Source organism: Heterodontus francisci, chromosome 1 (assembly GCF_036365525.1).
Source record: "Heterodontus francisci isolate sHetFra1 chromosome 1, sHetFra1.hap1, whole genome shotgun sequence".
NCBI lineage: Eukaryota > Metazoa > Chordata > Chondrichthyes > Heterodontiformes > Heterodontidae > Heterodontus > Heterodontus francisci.
Genome location: NC_090371.1, coordinates 156,441,499 through 156,457,854, shown reverse-complemented (window position 1 = coordinate 156,457,854; position 16,356 = coordinate 156,441,499). Strand labels below are relative to the sequence as shown.

Sequence of the window (16,356 nt, the reverse complement as noted above, 5' to 3'; positions counted from 1 at the left end):
AGATCATTACCTAGGAGCAGGTCACCCTGTCCACAGGCAAACGAGGGACAATCCCTACAGTCACCAGTTCCAAAACAGGTCGCACTCTAGGTGCACTCTATGTACAGGTACAGACATACACTGCCCTCCAATACAATTCACCACCATTTTTGTGTTCACTCCACTCTCTGGGGGAAAGGTCAGGCCTTTTCCCATTAAAAGGGATCTGGTGGCCCCTGTGTCATTGAGAATTACTATGGGCTTGCTTGCCCCACTTAAGTGATATGGGATGACTTTCCCATCAAATACAAAACCCTGATAACCTTCAGGAATCCTATTAACTTTTCCTGCACTGGCCGTAGTAAGCTTCCTGGGTTGCACTCTTACTGCAGTTAAAGTCACAGCTTGTTCTGTGTTTTCCATCAGGTCCCTGTCGTCACTGAGTGGGTGTGCCCTGATTAACCCTACCGGTTTCCCCTTTAGTTTCCAACAGTCAGCTTTTAAATGCCCTGCCTTGTTACAATGGAAGCACACAGGTCTCTGGGTCTCACTCTTGCTCACAGCTGGAAGAGTGCCCCCTGTGTCTCATGCTTTCCTTTCTCTTCCAGGACTGCCTGGGAAGATATCACCTTCCCACCCTTTGTCCTTTTTGGATTTGTTGGGGTGATTAGGAAAGGTTCTCCCCTGGGAAACCGACTTATAAATTAAAGCAAATTCATCAGCCAGAACGGCCGCTTGCCGGGCTCACTGAACCCACTGCTCCTCGATTTGAGTTTTTATTGAGAATGGGAGAGAGTTTTTAAATTCCTCTAACAGGATTACTTCTCTAAGAGTCTCATAGCTGAGTTGTATTTTTAAAGCCCTCAGCCACTGGTCAAAAGCCAGCTGCTTACTTCTTTCAAACTCCAGATAAGTTTGATTGGCTTGCTTTTTGAGGGTTCTAAATTTTTGGCCATAGGCTTCAGGTACTAATTCATATGCCCCGAGGATAGCATTTTTGGTCAGTTCATAATTTGATGAACTCTCATCTGGCAACAGGGAATAAACCTCATGGGCTTTTCCGGTTAATTTGCTTTGTAATAAAAGAGACCAGGTCTCAGCTGGCCATTTTAGCTGCCTTGCCAGTTTCTCGAAAGACAAGAGAAACATTTCCACATCTTCCTCATTGAATTCTGGAATTAATTGAGCGAGTTTTAGCAATCTTGTACCTAGCCCTGCATTATGTTCCTCCATATTGGCCATGCTTTCATTGGGGTTACTCTGTCTCCCCCTAGTTAACTCAAGCCGCTTCAACTCTGGTTCTTCGCATTCTATCCAGAATATTCTTTCTCTCTCTCTCTCTCTCCTGCCTTTCATTTTCTTCACATTCCTTTTGGAAGGCTCGTTCTCTCTCCCTCTTTCTTTCAACAAATTCAAGTTTCAATTGTTCCAGTTGTATTTTTGCTAACAATACCCTGTCGGATTCTGTTTCTGCCTCTTCAGATTCAAGGGAAAAATGGTTGGCCATTAGCCTTAGGAGTTCAGACTTCCTGGCCTTGCCATGTACAGTGATCCCACACTGCTCAGCCATTTTTCTCAACTCCTCCATAGACAGCGCTTTTAACTTATCCCAAGTTACTTCACCCTGGCTTCTCTGGCTACTTGCTTCAGTTGCAGACATGTTAGTATACAATCACACACAACCAGAAGAAAACCTGTATTGATATTTTGCTGTTTTCGACTGGGAACAATTTGGCTTCCCACTTCCAATTTAACTCGTTTGTCTGTGGGTAACAATCCGGACGCTAGCACCCAATTTCTGTTATGACCAGGTGCGACAGGTATTTAGGGGTCTGTTACTATCTTCACCTGGTCTTATTGTAACAGGGTTTAATTTTAAACACACTGTTTTGAGCTCCCCTTTTTGTGAATCCTTGTTCACAGTTTTCCAAGTATAAGACAAAGAAAACAATTCACACAGGCTTTCTTTGGTTTAAAGAAAAAAGATGGAATTTTATTAAAACTTATAAATTAAACTCTAATACGGTTCACGCCTACAGATATGTGATGCGCCCATGCTAGCACCCACACGCGATACACACATGCAAATAGGGACAGAAAAGATAAGTAGAACAGTTTGAGGCAATATCTTGTTACTGTTTCTCGAACTCACTGTAGCCCTTGATTAAAGATATGGTCTTACATTTCGTTGGGGCCCAGTATTCATCTTAAACCTTGTTCATGTAGGAGACTGTTCTCTCTTTGAGTTTATGTGTCTTCACAAGATTCAAGTCCGTGGGAAAGTGATGGAGGCAGACAGACAGGAGAGGAGATGTTCTCAGACAATGAGCACACGGCGTTCTCTGTTCCAATTCCTTTGTTTGGAGTTCAAATTCAAAAAAACTCCCAGGTTGCCCAGCAGGTTAGTCATGTGACTAGCTCCTTATATGGAACAGTCTCTTCAAAATCCTTTGTTGGAAGTTCAAATTCTCTGCAACAGCCAGTTAGTCATGTGACTAAAACTGGTCTGATCACTTCTGTGTAATGGGGAAGTAACTGCTGGGGCCCTTTAGTTCCAACATTGCTAGTTCTATGCAAATGTCCTTCCAGTCAGGGTCTTGCAATTTTAAGTTTTAATGTTACTGTGGTGAACTTATGTGTGCCTCAGTCTTGGCAGATGGGGGTTTTCCTGACACAATGTTCTCACCTACTGCACCAAAATTGTATTATGCTCCAGCCATAATGTGCATTTTAAATTTATCCCCAAATATCAGACTGTGCGTGTGTGAGGGAGCAGTCAGGACTTCTCAGTCTATTGCCTTGTATAGCAAGTTAGTATAGTTTTTAAGAATCATTGATAAAGAGGAATGCTTAAGAATGGCATGAATGGACTAATGACTCCTAACATTCCTTTAGCGGTGACCTTCATCGATCATCTGAGCATGACTTGTGTGAACAGAATATGGATTTAACATGGGACATTGAATAAGGTGCAGTTAGATAAATTCAGAAAAGTTTGGCAGACATTCTATAGAGAGTCGATTCAGTAGCGTAAGCACATAGTTTGTGTGTAGAGAATGGCGAAAAGCATGAGGAGAACTGAATGCCTCTGTCTGTCTGTCAGTCTAAGTGAATTAGAAGCTTCATGATAAATTTATCCATTTAAAGTGAATAACAAGTTGACGTAAACAATAAAAAAACAGAAACTTTCATGGTTTCCCTTTGTTGAATATTGCATTTACCAGCCATTCAGATTTAAAGAAGCAAAGAAATTGGTCTGCTTTCGAAAATAAACGTATTTAGCAGCCCGAGTGTGTTTTGTGCCTCAGTCCCATCAATCGGGAGTGCAAGCGTTTTCTGGTTTTGGTGCAATCCATCGTTTTTTTACAAGATTGAATAACAGTGCTTTCAGGAATCACCTAGGGAAGATCAACAAAGAAAAACATTCACTATTTAGCTCTGTGTAATGAAACCATTCATCATGTTCACTCCATCAGCAGCTTTTAAGAAAGATGGAGAATGTCTCAGCCTTTTTCCGCTTAAGATTTAGAGCTCATAGTTTCCACGCAATAATTTAGATCACTCTTCCATTACTTTATCATTTAGTTCAAGTCTCATTGCTGCAACAGGGGATAAACCTGTAGCCTTTTCTTATTCTGTCATAGGTGAGCTATGTGAAGAGAAACTGGACTTCTGTGCCCCAGAGCTGAACGCCTGTCAACATGACTCCAAATGTATCATGACTGTCAAGGGATTCAAGTAGGTGGAATGATAGTTTGCTGGATTTCTGTCATTTTTTGGTCACCGTGTAATTCTTATGCTAACTCAAGCATCAATGAAGAATCTAGAAATTGTACAATTACAATTACTTGACTATGAGAGAGTCTGGGTTGGAAATTGACCATGACTCGTTTTCATTGACAACTGTGGGGGCCACTGAATAAACCCAAGCAGAGCAAATCCAACTCCTTCTCTGCTCATCATCAACCAATTTTGGCATGAAAACAAAAAATAGGCATTAGGCCACTTTTTACACATGTAAGCTGCCTAATAGCTATTTTAAGAGGCTGTTGGAGGTGTTTAAAATAGTAGCCCTGATGAATTTAGCAGGGGCTGAAATTGTCTTATGCTATCTTTTTTATTGTTGCACTGTTTTATGCATTGCACATAATGATTTCTACCCCCAGAGTTCCTGCTTATTTCAAATATTTATGACTAATTCATGGAACCTTACTCCATTTTGTTGCTTTTTATAATTTACATAGAATTTTACAGAACAGAAATAGGCCATTCAGCCAAAATGGTCCATGCCAGGACCATTTCTCCACATGAGTCTCCTCCCACCTTACATCATCTGACTTTATCAATATATCATTCTATTCCTTTCTCTCTCATGTACTTATGTAGCTTCTCCTTAAGTACATCTATCCTATTCTACCTCAACCACTCCATGTGGGAGTGAGTTCCACATTCTCACAGCTCCCTGAGTGAAGAAGTCTCTTGAAATCCTTGTTGGATTTATTAGTGACTATCTTATATTTATGGCCCTGAGTTTTGAACTCCCTTACAAGTGGAAATATCCTCTCTAAGTCCACCATATCAAAGCCCTTCAGTAATTTTAAAGACCTCTATCAGGTCACCTCTCAGTCTTCTCTTTTCTAGAGAAAAGAGCCCCAGCTTGTTCAGTCTTTCCCGATAATTATGCCGTCCTGATTCTGGTTTCATCTGTATAAACCTTTTTTCACTTGCTCCAGTGCTCTATGTCCTTTTTATAATATGGATATTAAGAGGACTGTGCACAGCGCTCTAAGTGTGGTCTAACCAAGGTTCTATATATAAGTTTATGTGATATCTGATTATGAATTTTTTCCTCTAGAAATGAACCTTTCTTTGCACTTCTTCTGGCTTTGATCTTATTTATTGAAATAATATGTAAAATTATGATATACATGAAATGCATGGACAAAACACATTTCTTTTTAAACCCATCATTGTAAGTTATTGCTGTATGCCCAGGAAATGTCTGCCCATTCATATTATACATGCACCATGCATGGCATGCAAGCAAACAAGAACTGGGGTGGGAGGGGAATTGTTCATGTAGGGTCACTTGAAGCAGCATTACATGGACTACATTGATTCCCCAGGGGCAGACTGTGCTGTTAACCACTACCTTGACAGCCCATGGGATTTTCTTCAATGATAACAATGAGGAAATCCATGCGGGCCAAGCAGGTAACAGCCCAAGGCGCTGTCTGCCCCCAGAGAATCGATGTAGCGACAAATTGTTCCCCACTGAGGGTATCTTTACTTTTGTGAGGAGTAATCAGAGGTAATAATAAAAATAATAGTAAAAGTGGAGCATCATGGGTGTCCGAGTTGGTAACTGCACAACATAGTATGGAACTGCGCCATAAAGACTAGGAAGGCCCTACATTTCAATTCCCAATCTGTGCAGAGTTAGCTCATCTCTCCAGAAGCAACAGTCAGAAATTATATAGTTGACCTTTTTGTTCCTGGGGATGGAAGAGAAAAATAACCTAGAGCTGACTGCTATGTGATGACCCCTACTGGAAAGTGCATGTCCAGGAACATTGAGCAAGGACAGATTGGGGTTCAGCTGTAATGCCCTCTGTAAATGAATTAGCCTGTTGATACTGCATGGGTTTTCACATGTGGGCAACTGTGGAATATATCATTCAAAATGTTCCAGAGAGATAGGGAGAATATTGGATTAAAAATTATATGTATAAACATGTATGAAACATCCAAAATGGAACCCTGTGTGAAAAGTAAGAATTTTCTGAAGCTTTGGTTGTACTTTTGATCCAGGAGGAGTCTCGCTCCAAGAAACCCCAGTGTTTTTACTGACTTTTGCTATGGTTAGGAAATGTGCTATGATTAAATAAGTTGCATATCTTCTCCACTATCTCATAATTATAGAAAGCAGCAGTTGTATGTTGCACTTTGGATACCATCCAGCTCTAAGCAGGTGCTGCTATAGCGCTTCCTTTCTGCCTGCAGGTACATAATATCTCTTGCACGCCTACACTCGTGGTCCTGTTGTGTCACAGTACACACTATGTACACTGCCAGCAGCATTACATGTGTTCCCATAGCTGTCTGGGCCAGTCTTCATTCATAGCAGACACTGTTAGCCTTCCAATGAAGGGAAACAAATTTCAGCAAGAACTTACAGATTTAATGATGATATTGAGTGAACAGAGTATATATCACATTTTAATGAGATACCAGTATCTGAAACAGAACAGTCCAACAAAACCTAAATAATCCTTTTTTAAAAGATAAATAATATTTTCCCTCAAGCGGATAGCTTTAGAAAATGGGCCTTTTTTCTCACTGGGGCTCAACATAGCCATTCTTCCATTGTAAATATTAACATATGGCATTGGCAGCATCAAGTTCTGTAAACTACATTTCCTATAATCTGGAAGCACTTGGAAAGTCACCAAAATTTTTCTAACATCATGCAAGAAGAATTAGACCAGGGACATAGCTTTTCCAAAGAAAACACGATTTTGAAGTGCATCACTAATGGGTATTTTATCTGACTTTCAGAGATTACTTTCTGTTTTACAGATGTGAGTGCACACCTGGGTACATTGGTGAACACTGTGACATTGACTATGATGACTGCCAGGACAATAAGTGTAAAAACAGTGCACAGTGTATTGATGCAGTGAACGGATATACATGCATCTGCCCAGAAGGCTACAGGTAGGCCTGGGTAGGAAGACACTGGCAATATAAAGGATTCTGCCAAAGTGCAGGACTCTAAGGAACATATTAATCTGTGAACTACTGTCAGTGTTGTTTCCCATACACTGGTTTCATTTGTGACAGCAATCTCAGCCTTTGCATGTATTTGCAGAATAGAGGTAAATTCAGTGGCTGACTTACTTATTTTGACTGTCACAGTGAGAGCAGTACTGTGTGACTGTAGTGACAACAAGGTTAGCACAGGATTGCTGTCTGTGCCAAAGCTGGAATCAGAAAATGGCCATCATCTTCAAATTGTTAGTATTGGTCAGTATTATAACAATCCTCCATGCAAGGTACAGTAGTACATCTGACCAAGTCACCTGACACTAATGTAACACCAGAATGCTCAGCCGAACTATAGTATTATTAGTCAATTTCCTGTGCTTTGTACATAGTAAATGGAAGAATATGGTCACTCGCTGAACTTGTCTATGCCATCATCACATTGCTGCTTCTCGCCAGGCATTTCCTCAAATGTTCTCTCACCCGGTCACTGTATCTTCAGCAGTAGATCGTGCGAACCCCAGACAGACCCATAAGCTTGGTTTCTGCCAATCTAACACTGAAATTACAGTGGCCAATTGAGAGAACACTCCCAACCATCCCCATTGAAATTCCTGGCATCTCTCTCTGTCTCTCTTCTTCAGCTTCTAATCTCTCATTTCTCTGTTGCTTCTTTTGCATTACCTATTCTTTCTGCTTCTCCCTTTTTTCTCATCCTTCTTTTCCTTTAGTCGGTAGTTATGGTGTGCTTTGGCAGGTAAAGGAGTCACCAATGGCTGCAAGCTGCATTTGGAGAAAATGTGACCCTCAGTGCCTCCTTTCCCATTCCCTTCTCCAATCATTCATACTTTCCCCACCTCTTCACTCTGATCTCATCCCCAATCTTCCCACTGTCCATTCCATTGCATAACACCCCCTCACACCCATCACTACTCCACTTCTTCTTCTTGGAAATACCCACTCAACCTCTGTTGTCTCTACTATCACTTGTAATATGTACAAATAATGTACATATGTAATAGTAAGAATACAATTAGAGCATGGTCTTCTCACTCATTTACATGTACACTGAATCTTTTTATCTTATAAAATAAAAACAATTGAGTTTAAGTTTTACCTCAGTAAAGCTTATGAAATTTTTCTCCTCGATCATTAAAAATGATTTAAATTTGTTAGGTATAAAGTGCTAGAACCTTAAAGAACAATATCCAATTAGCTGACCGAATAATACTGGTACATCCTAGGAACCAGGAGAACTTCTGCCAACCATTCACCAAGCCCTCCTGGGAGTCTGTGGTGCTAGAAATCCCAACACCAATATCTCCTGTCTTTTCTGATGGCTATGTTTGGGGCAGGCAAAGGTCTCATTACCAGTGTGGAATCCTCAAATTCACAGCTATTCTATGGGGGTTTTGATGACAAACCAGCAGTTCTTATAATCTTGTTTCTTGTATAGTGCTATTTGAATACACAAACTCTGGGATGCTATCCAACATTTTAACCACTATTCTACCATGCCCATTATTAACATGAGCATCCTTTATTCACAGCCACCATCTAAAGTGTGTACACTTTTCTACAACTGTACCAACTGATTTAATTTCTCTAATCTGTACTTTCTATTAGATTAAATCATATCTTCTGGTTTAGTCCCAATCTAGTGTATTCTTTACAATTTTAGGACATTTTGCTTGTTATAGAAACTCGGACTGGATTTTGTGATGCCAGAGGGGCTCCCAACACCGGGCCTATAAGGCAGGGGGGACCCGCCTCGGCCTTTCTGAGCCCCCCAGGTGTGATCTTACATTGTTCCGGCACTTAAGTGCCCGGCGCCAGGATCCCCGTCCCTTTAAAGACAGGGACCTTGCCTGCAAAAGCTGCCGGCCCTGTGATTGGCCGGGAGCGGTGGCCCCAGCTGGTACTGCAAAAGCCTTGGACTCAGGCCCAGCACTGGAGACCTGGACCTCAGGTAAGTGGGTGGGATAGTGGGTGTTAAGTGTAGGGGAGGGGTGTCCAGGGAGGTAGAATTTTCCCGGCGGGGGTCCTCCGTGGGCCACAAATTGCACACGGAGGAGGGATGCCTCCTTGCAAAGCCCCAAGGAGGGTGCCTCATATTACTGGGCAACCTCCCGGGTGGCAGAGGCACCGCCCACCCCCCTCCACTAGTTAAATCCCAGCAGTGGAGGGGGGGAAGAGGCCCTTAAGTGGCCATGAATAGGCCTCGGGTGGAAAGTCTGTCATCGGCCAATCCCTTCCCCAACAAAATCAATTGGCAACAGGCCTTCCGCCCCCTGCCTCTCATCATAATTCGTTGGGTTTCGCTGCCTCCTATACATCTCAGGGGGCCCAAAAAAGCCAGCCCTTCTAGATTTCCCTGTTTTTCAAGTGTGAGGTCCCCATTCATTGGTGAAGGTACAATCTTAGACTGATAGATAGTGTGTTTGTGAAGACTTTATTGACACATTGTTTTCCAGAAGCACTAAATGAGATTTTCTTGTTAACTGTCTTTTTCAGTGGTCTGTTTTGCGAGTTGGCCCCACCAATGGTTCTACCTCGCACCAGCCCATGTGATCATTTTGAATGCCAGAATGGAGCCCAGTGCATAGAGATTGGAAACGAGCCTGTCTGCCAGTGCCTGGCTGGTTACGAGGGTGACAAGTGCGAAAAATTAGTTGGTGTGAACTTCGTGAACAGAGATTCCTACCTGCAGATTCCTTCACCAAACGTCCAGCTTCAGCCCAATATCTCTCTCCAGGTAAGAGAAAAATGCCAATTAGAAATAGTTAATTTCAGCTTTATATGTGTATGGTATCAAAGATTCATATGTCAATTCGCTCACCAAAAAGTTAACTGTTCCTTGGAGAATTCCAGTCAACATATATATTCAGGCCTTCAGTCACTTTTATTCAAACATTCTGGGCTGAATTTTATAGAGGTCTTGAAGCCAGGATCTGTGGTGGGTGGGGGGCATGAAGATTGCCCTGCATGAGGCCTGTCACAGACCTCGACACTGGCAGAGCCCATCCCGATCCTGACGGTGGCGGCGAGGCCTCGTGGCGACCCCCTCACCGCTCAGCGATGGGACCTCAATTCAAATATTAAAATAAATTAACTTACCTGCATTAATGAAGTTCCCGTCGCCTCCTGATGAACCGCCGCGATCTTCATCCTGCTGGCTGGCACTACCACGCCTTCGCATCCCTGTCTGGGGAAATGAGGCGCAACACCTGTGCGGAGGGCGGAGGAGGTACATTTCTCAGTGCAGGAGGGAGGGGAGTGGGGGTCAAACTCTTTGGATTGTTTGGGGGGTGGTGGGAAAGGGTTGAGGGTTAGAGTTTATGAACTTTGGGGCGGGAAGGTCACGTAGTCCAGCTAAGTATTTTGAGGGGTGAATGGGCATCTCCATGATTAGTTGACCTTTGCACTTGACATTCCTCAGGTTGCTACTGATGAAGACAATGGGATTTTGCTGTACAAAGGGGACAATGATCACATAGCTGTGGAGCTTTTCCGTGGACGTGTGCGTGTCAGCTATGACACGGGTACCTATCCAGCATCAGCCATTTACAGGTGAGTAACATCTATACCCTGTCTCCATTAGTAAAGTGATTCCTCATATTCAAATAATAACTACAGAAGTGACTTGGCAAAAGAAGATTGAGCATGTGATGAGTAGAGGAGGCATGTTTAATTGAAGGTTGATTTTGTTTTGTAAGTTTCATCTTCATAAAGGTGAGAGATGTTAATGTTAGGGAACACTTTACATTTAAGGCAGCGAGGCCACAAAATTGGGCTCCATAGTACCGCTGGTCTCTGCACAACGGGAACCCAGAGGGGCTAAAAATGGCAATGGATATGCTTCCAAACCCTTCCAACGCGGCTCACACCATTCAAAATCTTAGGAAGGGGGATTGCGCAGGCTTGCTGTGCGTGTGCCAAATGCTTGCAGAGTGGCAGTTTCTGATGTCAGCCAGTGTCTAACTCTGATTTAGCACCCAACCTGCCATTTTGGACCTCGCAGATTCTGTTAACGGCCTCCCTTATTACACACACAGTTGAACATGCATTCAGCTGCATGAGGCTCTGCCCCCCCACCCCCCACCCCCACCCACCATCCCCATTGGCGCTATTCAAAAGCATCAGCATGGGACTTTCAGGAGAGCTGCTTTTGACTTTCTTTTGATGCTACAGAACAATGTTACCTCTAAGCTGCGCAGCCTGAGTACAAGTTGGCCCCTTTAAGTACTGCGTGAGCACTGCCACGCAAAAATATTTAAAGGGCCCGCATACTTAAATGAACAGGCCGCACACAACAAAGAAAGTTAGAGGGGTTGTTGCTGCAGTGAGTTGAAGTATTATGTACTATGTTTTTGAAGGAGTTCACACAGGTGTTTGGAGTCAGAAGAGAGTGGTGCTGGACATTTGCAAGTTGTTCAGTGGAGTTTGAAAGCCTCTGAGCAGAAAGCTTGCTGTCATTCATGGGGCGATAGTTGCAGTCCTTCTTGGGCTGCATCAGGTCAGGGAAATGGAGCACAGGCAGTAGAGAGGGGAGGAGGAGGAGGGCTCTCAATAGAAGGCCATACCCACCTAAGGTATTCAGAGAACACTTCTTCTACCTCCACCAGGAGTAGTGTATGCAGCAGCTGCACTTCACCAAGAAGGTGGTCATTGAACTGTGCCACCTCCTCCGTAGAGCAAGGCAAGGATGGTGCTGCAAGATCACCATTATCCACAACTCTGCACCTCGGGATCCTTCCAGGCTGGAGCCGGTGATATTGCCAACATCTCTCAGTTCACCGTGCAATGCTGCATCACAGAGGTCACTGAGGCCTGTATGCAAGGAGAGGGGATATTATACTCTTTCCTCAAAGCCGAGAGAGCAGGAGGAGCTGGCACATGGCCTTGCCAGAATAGCAGGATTCCCAATGATGCAGGGAGCCATCAACTGCCCATGTCACATGTTGACAGGGAGGTGCACTGGAACTGCAAAGGTTTCCATTCCCTTAAAGTGCAGCTGGTGTGCAACCACGCACAGATCATCATGTTAGTTGATGCCCACTATGCCGGCAACAGTCATGATACTTTTATGCTCTGCCAGTCAGCCGTTCCTGCCATCTTCAAGCCATCATGACAAACTAGAGAGTGGCTTCTTGGTGACAAGGGCTACCTGTTCTCCACCACCCAACCACACGTGAACAACACTCGTACGAGAGCCTTGCTGCGACCAGGAATGTCGGGGGAAAACTATTAGCATTCTCAAACAAAGATTCTGCTGCCTGGACCACTCAGGAGGAGCCCTTCAATACTCAAAGGAGCATGTCAGTCGTGTTGGTCTGCTATATTCTATGCAATCTGCCTCTCACCAGGACGCAGCTCTTAACCACCAGGCCCTCGGTGAGCACCTTGGAGGGAGGAAGAGCAGGAGGAAGAGGAAGGAAGGAGGTATCTGGGACATCATTGCTCCACAATTCCCTACCTTTCCATCCCTCTGCTATGAACCATCACAGTGTCCTCTTGGCCAAAACTCTGAAATAAAAGACACCATTAAAAAAAATTCAATAATAATTTTATCCAACAACACTTCCAATAATACACACAAACTAAACTATTCATCCTTGTACATTTCCTTCGTGCCTTCTTGCGGGTGCCTTTTTCTGTCCTAGTGCTTCTACATAGTGTTACCCCCGTGGCTGCAGCATGGATGGTGGAAGGCTGCTGACTTGCAGTGGGGGAAACTGCAGATGGCTTTGGAGGATGTCCTCGAGCAGCTCTGGACCTTGTGGGCTGGCTTCAGACTGCACCACCTCGGCAGGGGCGGCAGCAGTCCAGGCTGGCTGGCTGGCTGACAGGTACAGCAAGGGCATTGGTGGAGTGGCAGTGGTGGGAGCACAAATGCTGTTATCCTGAGAGAGGGCTTGGAGGGCCTCCTGGCCCGCTGTGGAAACACAACCTCCATCCTCCTTTCTACCTCCTAGACCAAGGCCTCCAATGTTGCATCAGAGAGCGTGGGGATCCTCTTTCTCACCTGCTGCTCTGTTGGTGCTGTTTATTCCCTGTGAGAAACACTTTCTGAAACTGTTCCAATGTTTCTGCTGCTGCCAGAATGCACCTTCCCTTTAAGAGGTGCAGGCAGGCTTTAATTCATGCTAGCCTCACATGACTCTGAGCCCCATGTTCAGCATGCAGCCAGTCAGCAGCACATTTAGTGCTGGGCTGAACACCACAATCATGGAAATGAGCAGGCAGCCCTAAATTTGCATGCTGCCTACATTAACTCAATAGGGCGTGGAGTATTCACCCATTGTGATCGCCATGCTTGCAACCCGGCCCTATTGAATTTTTACCTCAGATAGCTCAATGAAGTCCTTCCAAGTCAGATAGCATGGCCAGCTGCAAAGTAAATATCTCTGTACTACCCCCCCCCACCCCCCCTCCCCACCCCACCCTTACAATATACTTCAATTTCAGTGCCATTGGAGCACTGAAATATTTCATGCACCAACTACTATATGGCCACTGTAAGTTATCTTGTAGATTCAGGCCATTTTATGTAGTGTGTTCGTGCCCACTGAGAACTGGGCTAAGACTGTTCAAACAAGTGCCTTTCACATGAGGCTCTTTCACAGATGCTAGACAAAGACTTCGAGCAGAATTTTGCTGGCTCCATAGTGACAGAAATGGAGGCGGGGGGATCAAGCAAAATAGCACAAAGCTGAGTGGGGACTGGCAGCCAAGTGAAATATTTAAGGGCCCACTTGGGGGGGATTCTTCAGACCCGCTGGCACTTTACTGACAGCAAAGCGGCCCCACATCACGTGGAAAGGCTGCCAGCTTCGTGGAGGTCGCCTCCCTGTGACCATCCATGGAGTCTCCATGCCCCACTCTGCATGGTCAGGGAAGGCAGTCCCCACAGCCCCAATGGGCCATCCGGAGGGGCCTGCCTGCTTGGCCCCTCTGATTTTGAATTATTTCCTTACCTCTCCAGGGGTGCCTCCATGTTTAGGTGCCCTCATGATCCCTGAGCTACCTCAGGAGCATCCACCTTTCCCGGCCCTGGAGAGCTGCCAGCTCTCTGATTGGGCCAGCAGCATTGGGAGCCCGCCCACTGGCCTTAATGGGACAGTGAGCCCGGAGGCGGCAAATTAGGAGGGAGTTCCTGCTTCCCCAGCTCCAATAGGACTCACTATTGGACTGAAGATCATTATGTTGGGTGAGATGTGCCATACCAATCCCTTGATGGGACAGAGTAACCAAGGGGGAATCAAGCAATGGGCCACCTGGGCCCCAAAGAAAGTACAGAATTTTCTTTTCCAAATCCGGATCAGTTCCTTTACACAGGTGACTCAAGTGGAGATCGTTGAGAAAGCCTCCCTGTGACACCACAATGGCAAGCAGGCTGAGGATTTTAAAACAACATCGGGAAAGTGGACAGCACAGATGCCCCTGTACAAGTGATATTCCCCACTGCTCACCCCAGGAGATTTTCTGAATGTAGATTTGTGCTTAGCTCAGAGACTTTCATTTCTGTGTACGTTAGCTCAGTTCCTTCATACTGTTTGAAACAGTAACTCCTCCAAACTATGACCCTGTAACAATGTCATCAGTATTCACTGAAAAGTTCTACCTATATCGCAATAACTGCACCTCGAAAGTAATTAATTGGATGTGAAGCATTTTGAAATACGTTAAAGATGTGATGTTATATAAATAATAGTTCTGTAGCTCTTAAAAAGATCAAGATAAATAATAGAAAAAAAAAATCAAAGGAAAGTTGATCCTGACAGGATTGTAAATAGCATTTTAGTATTAGAGTGTGTGTAAATTTTTTTCCTGCTTGAATGGTGAAATTTCAATTATATTGTTTATCCTTCCAAAGCTGTGATTTGTGTCTGGAGAGTGCATTTTGAGCCATGTGACCTTTAGATAAAGTACTGGTGGTTATGGATCTGTCACTGGTGAATCAATTTCAGATGATGAATTAAGAGGATCATGTTGCACAACTTTAAAGGGTATTGGTGTAAATGGGAAAGAAAGGATGTGGGAAGTATTTTTTTGTTTAACACTCCCCAATTTTATAGAAGAAAATAATAGCATAGCCTCAAAAGAATTTCATTTATTGCTTCAGCAAAAGATTTCTTATCAATGTGGAGTCAGTTGAGTTCGATCTTGCTGCCAGACTAGTACAAGGATGTTACCAAAGGGATACTTGATAGCCAGAGAGCTAATCAGAGTCCCAGGCACTCGTAATACCATGATTCAGGCTCAGAAATCTGCATCTCTGCCTATAGCATGTTTATTGCTTGAATGACTTAGGTTTGAATCCTACAAGAAGCAGATTTCTACATGTGTATGAAGCAGATAATTGTTCTACATTTATCACTGTACTTTTACCACTCTATTCAGGCTGCCAATCGCTAATAAGCCCCAGCTGCAAGTCACTTCTATTTTTCTAAAAACACAGATTCATTGAGGCAGCTTCTACAAATCAGTTTGTGAAAGCAAATATTACAATTGGTGATATTTTAATAAATCCTTGCTATTTATTGTGGTGCATTCAAAATTATTGTATTCATTTTGCACTGCCAATTGAGCAAGTTTTCTCAAACTGCACAAGTGGACAACTTTTAGCAGGTTGAGAGATAGGAGAGAAAGCCAAATCAGATGTCTTTAAACTATAAGTGTGTGTGTGGTTCTTGCTATGGTTGTTTGTTTTTGGAACTAAACGTCTGGTTTATAGGAAATCACTTCTGATGTTTGGTTAAAGTATTTCAATAGGTAAGTCAGTATTTATGGATTTATGGTTTGAGGTATGGTTGGTTCAATTTGTGGCTTTGGGAAGCACAGCATTCTGTTGGCAGTTTTCCACGTCCCACAGCACCCTGGTGGTAAGCAGGCACCAGTAGCTCCAAGGAAGCCAGATCCTGAAAAGACCCCTGGTGTTTAATGAAAGGAAGTCATTTCAATTTGTTATCTCCTCTCCCTTCCTCTCCTGAAAAGTGGCTCATGGTAGGGTCCATTTCCCCGATTCACAGTGACACCCCAGTACCCTTCCCAAGTAGTCATTCTTCATTCAGGTGCTTATAAGGTTACTCGACTATTGAAGGCAGAGAGGGTGGCATCATGATTTAACCTGACACTATGCTCATCTGATGTTCACCCATACATACTTTGCCAGTAAGACAATCAATTCAAGCTCATGCTCACACCAGTTCAGAGTAGCATTGCTCCCCTCAGATCAGTGCAAAAGCTTAGTAAAACCACAGGAATGGGAAGAAAATAGAGCATCACTCTCAAATTTATAAAATGAAAAGAATTATAAATATTTTACTATTGTTTTAAAAATAAAAACTAATTTTGATAATTCAATGTGAAATTAATCTGCAGCAATGTTCTTTATAAAGGAACAGGCTGCAAGCAGAGTGTTTGAAACTGGCTAATTCCCAGTGTTTCATCCAAACTTAGCCAACCAAACAAGACTGGTAATGTCAGAATTAATTGCAGAGTCACAAAAGAGGGGAAAAGAGAAATGTTGTGCCATAAGGCATTAATTAGACAATTTGTCACTCATGTTCGGAATAGTGACAGGTCCTTCTGGCAATATGTAGGCTTGTA

General features: G+C 43.7%; 1 protein-coding gene across 1 annotated transcript in view; it reads left to right on the top strand.

Annotated features, from left to right (window-relative positions):
* slit2 (slit homolog 2 (Drosophila)) overlaps positions 1–16,356 on the top strand; it is a 503,804-nt gene that overhangs the window by 474,129 nt on the left and 13,319 nt on the right. The window contains exons 29-32 of the mRNA XM_068037597.1: positions 3,624–3,717; positions 6,559–6,696; positions 9,259–9,499; positions 10,184–10,314. Of these exons, the coding sequence (XP_067893698.1) occupies positions 3,624–3,717; positions 6,559–6,696; positions 9,259–9,499; positions 10,184–10,314 (604 nt within the window). The remainder of the gene's footprint in view (positions 1–3,623; positions 3,718–6,558; positions 6,697–9,258; positions 9,500–10,183; positions 10,315–16,356) is intronic.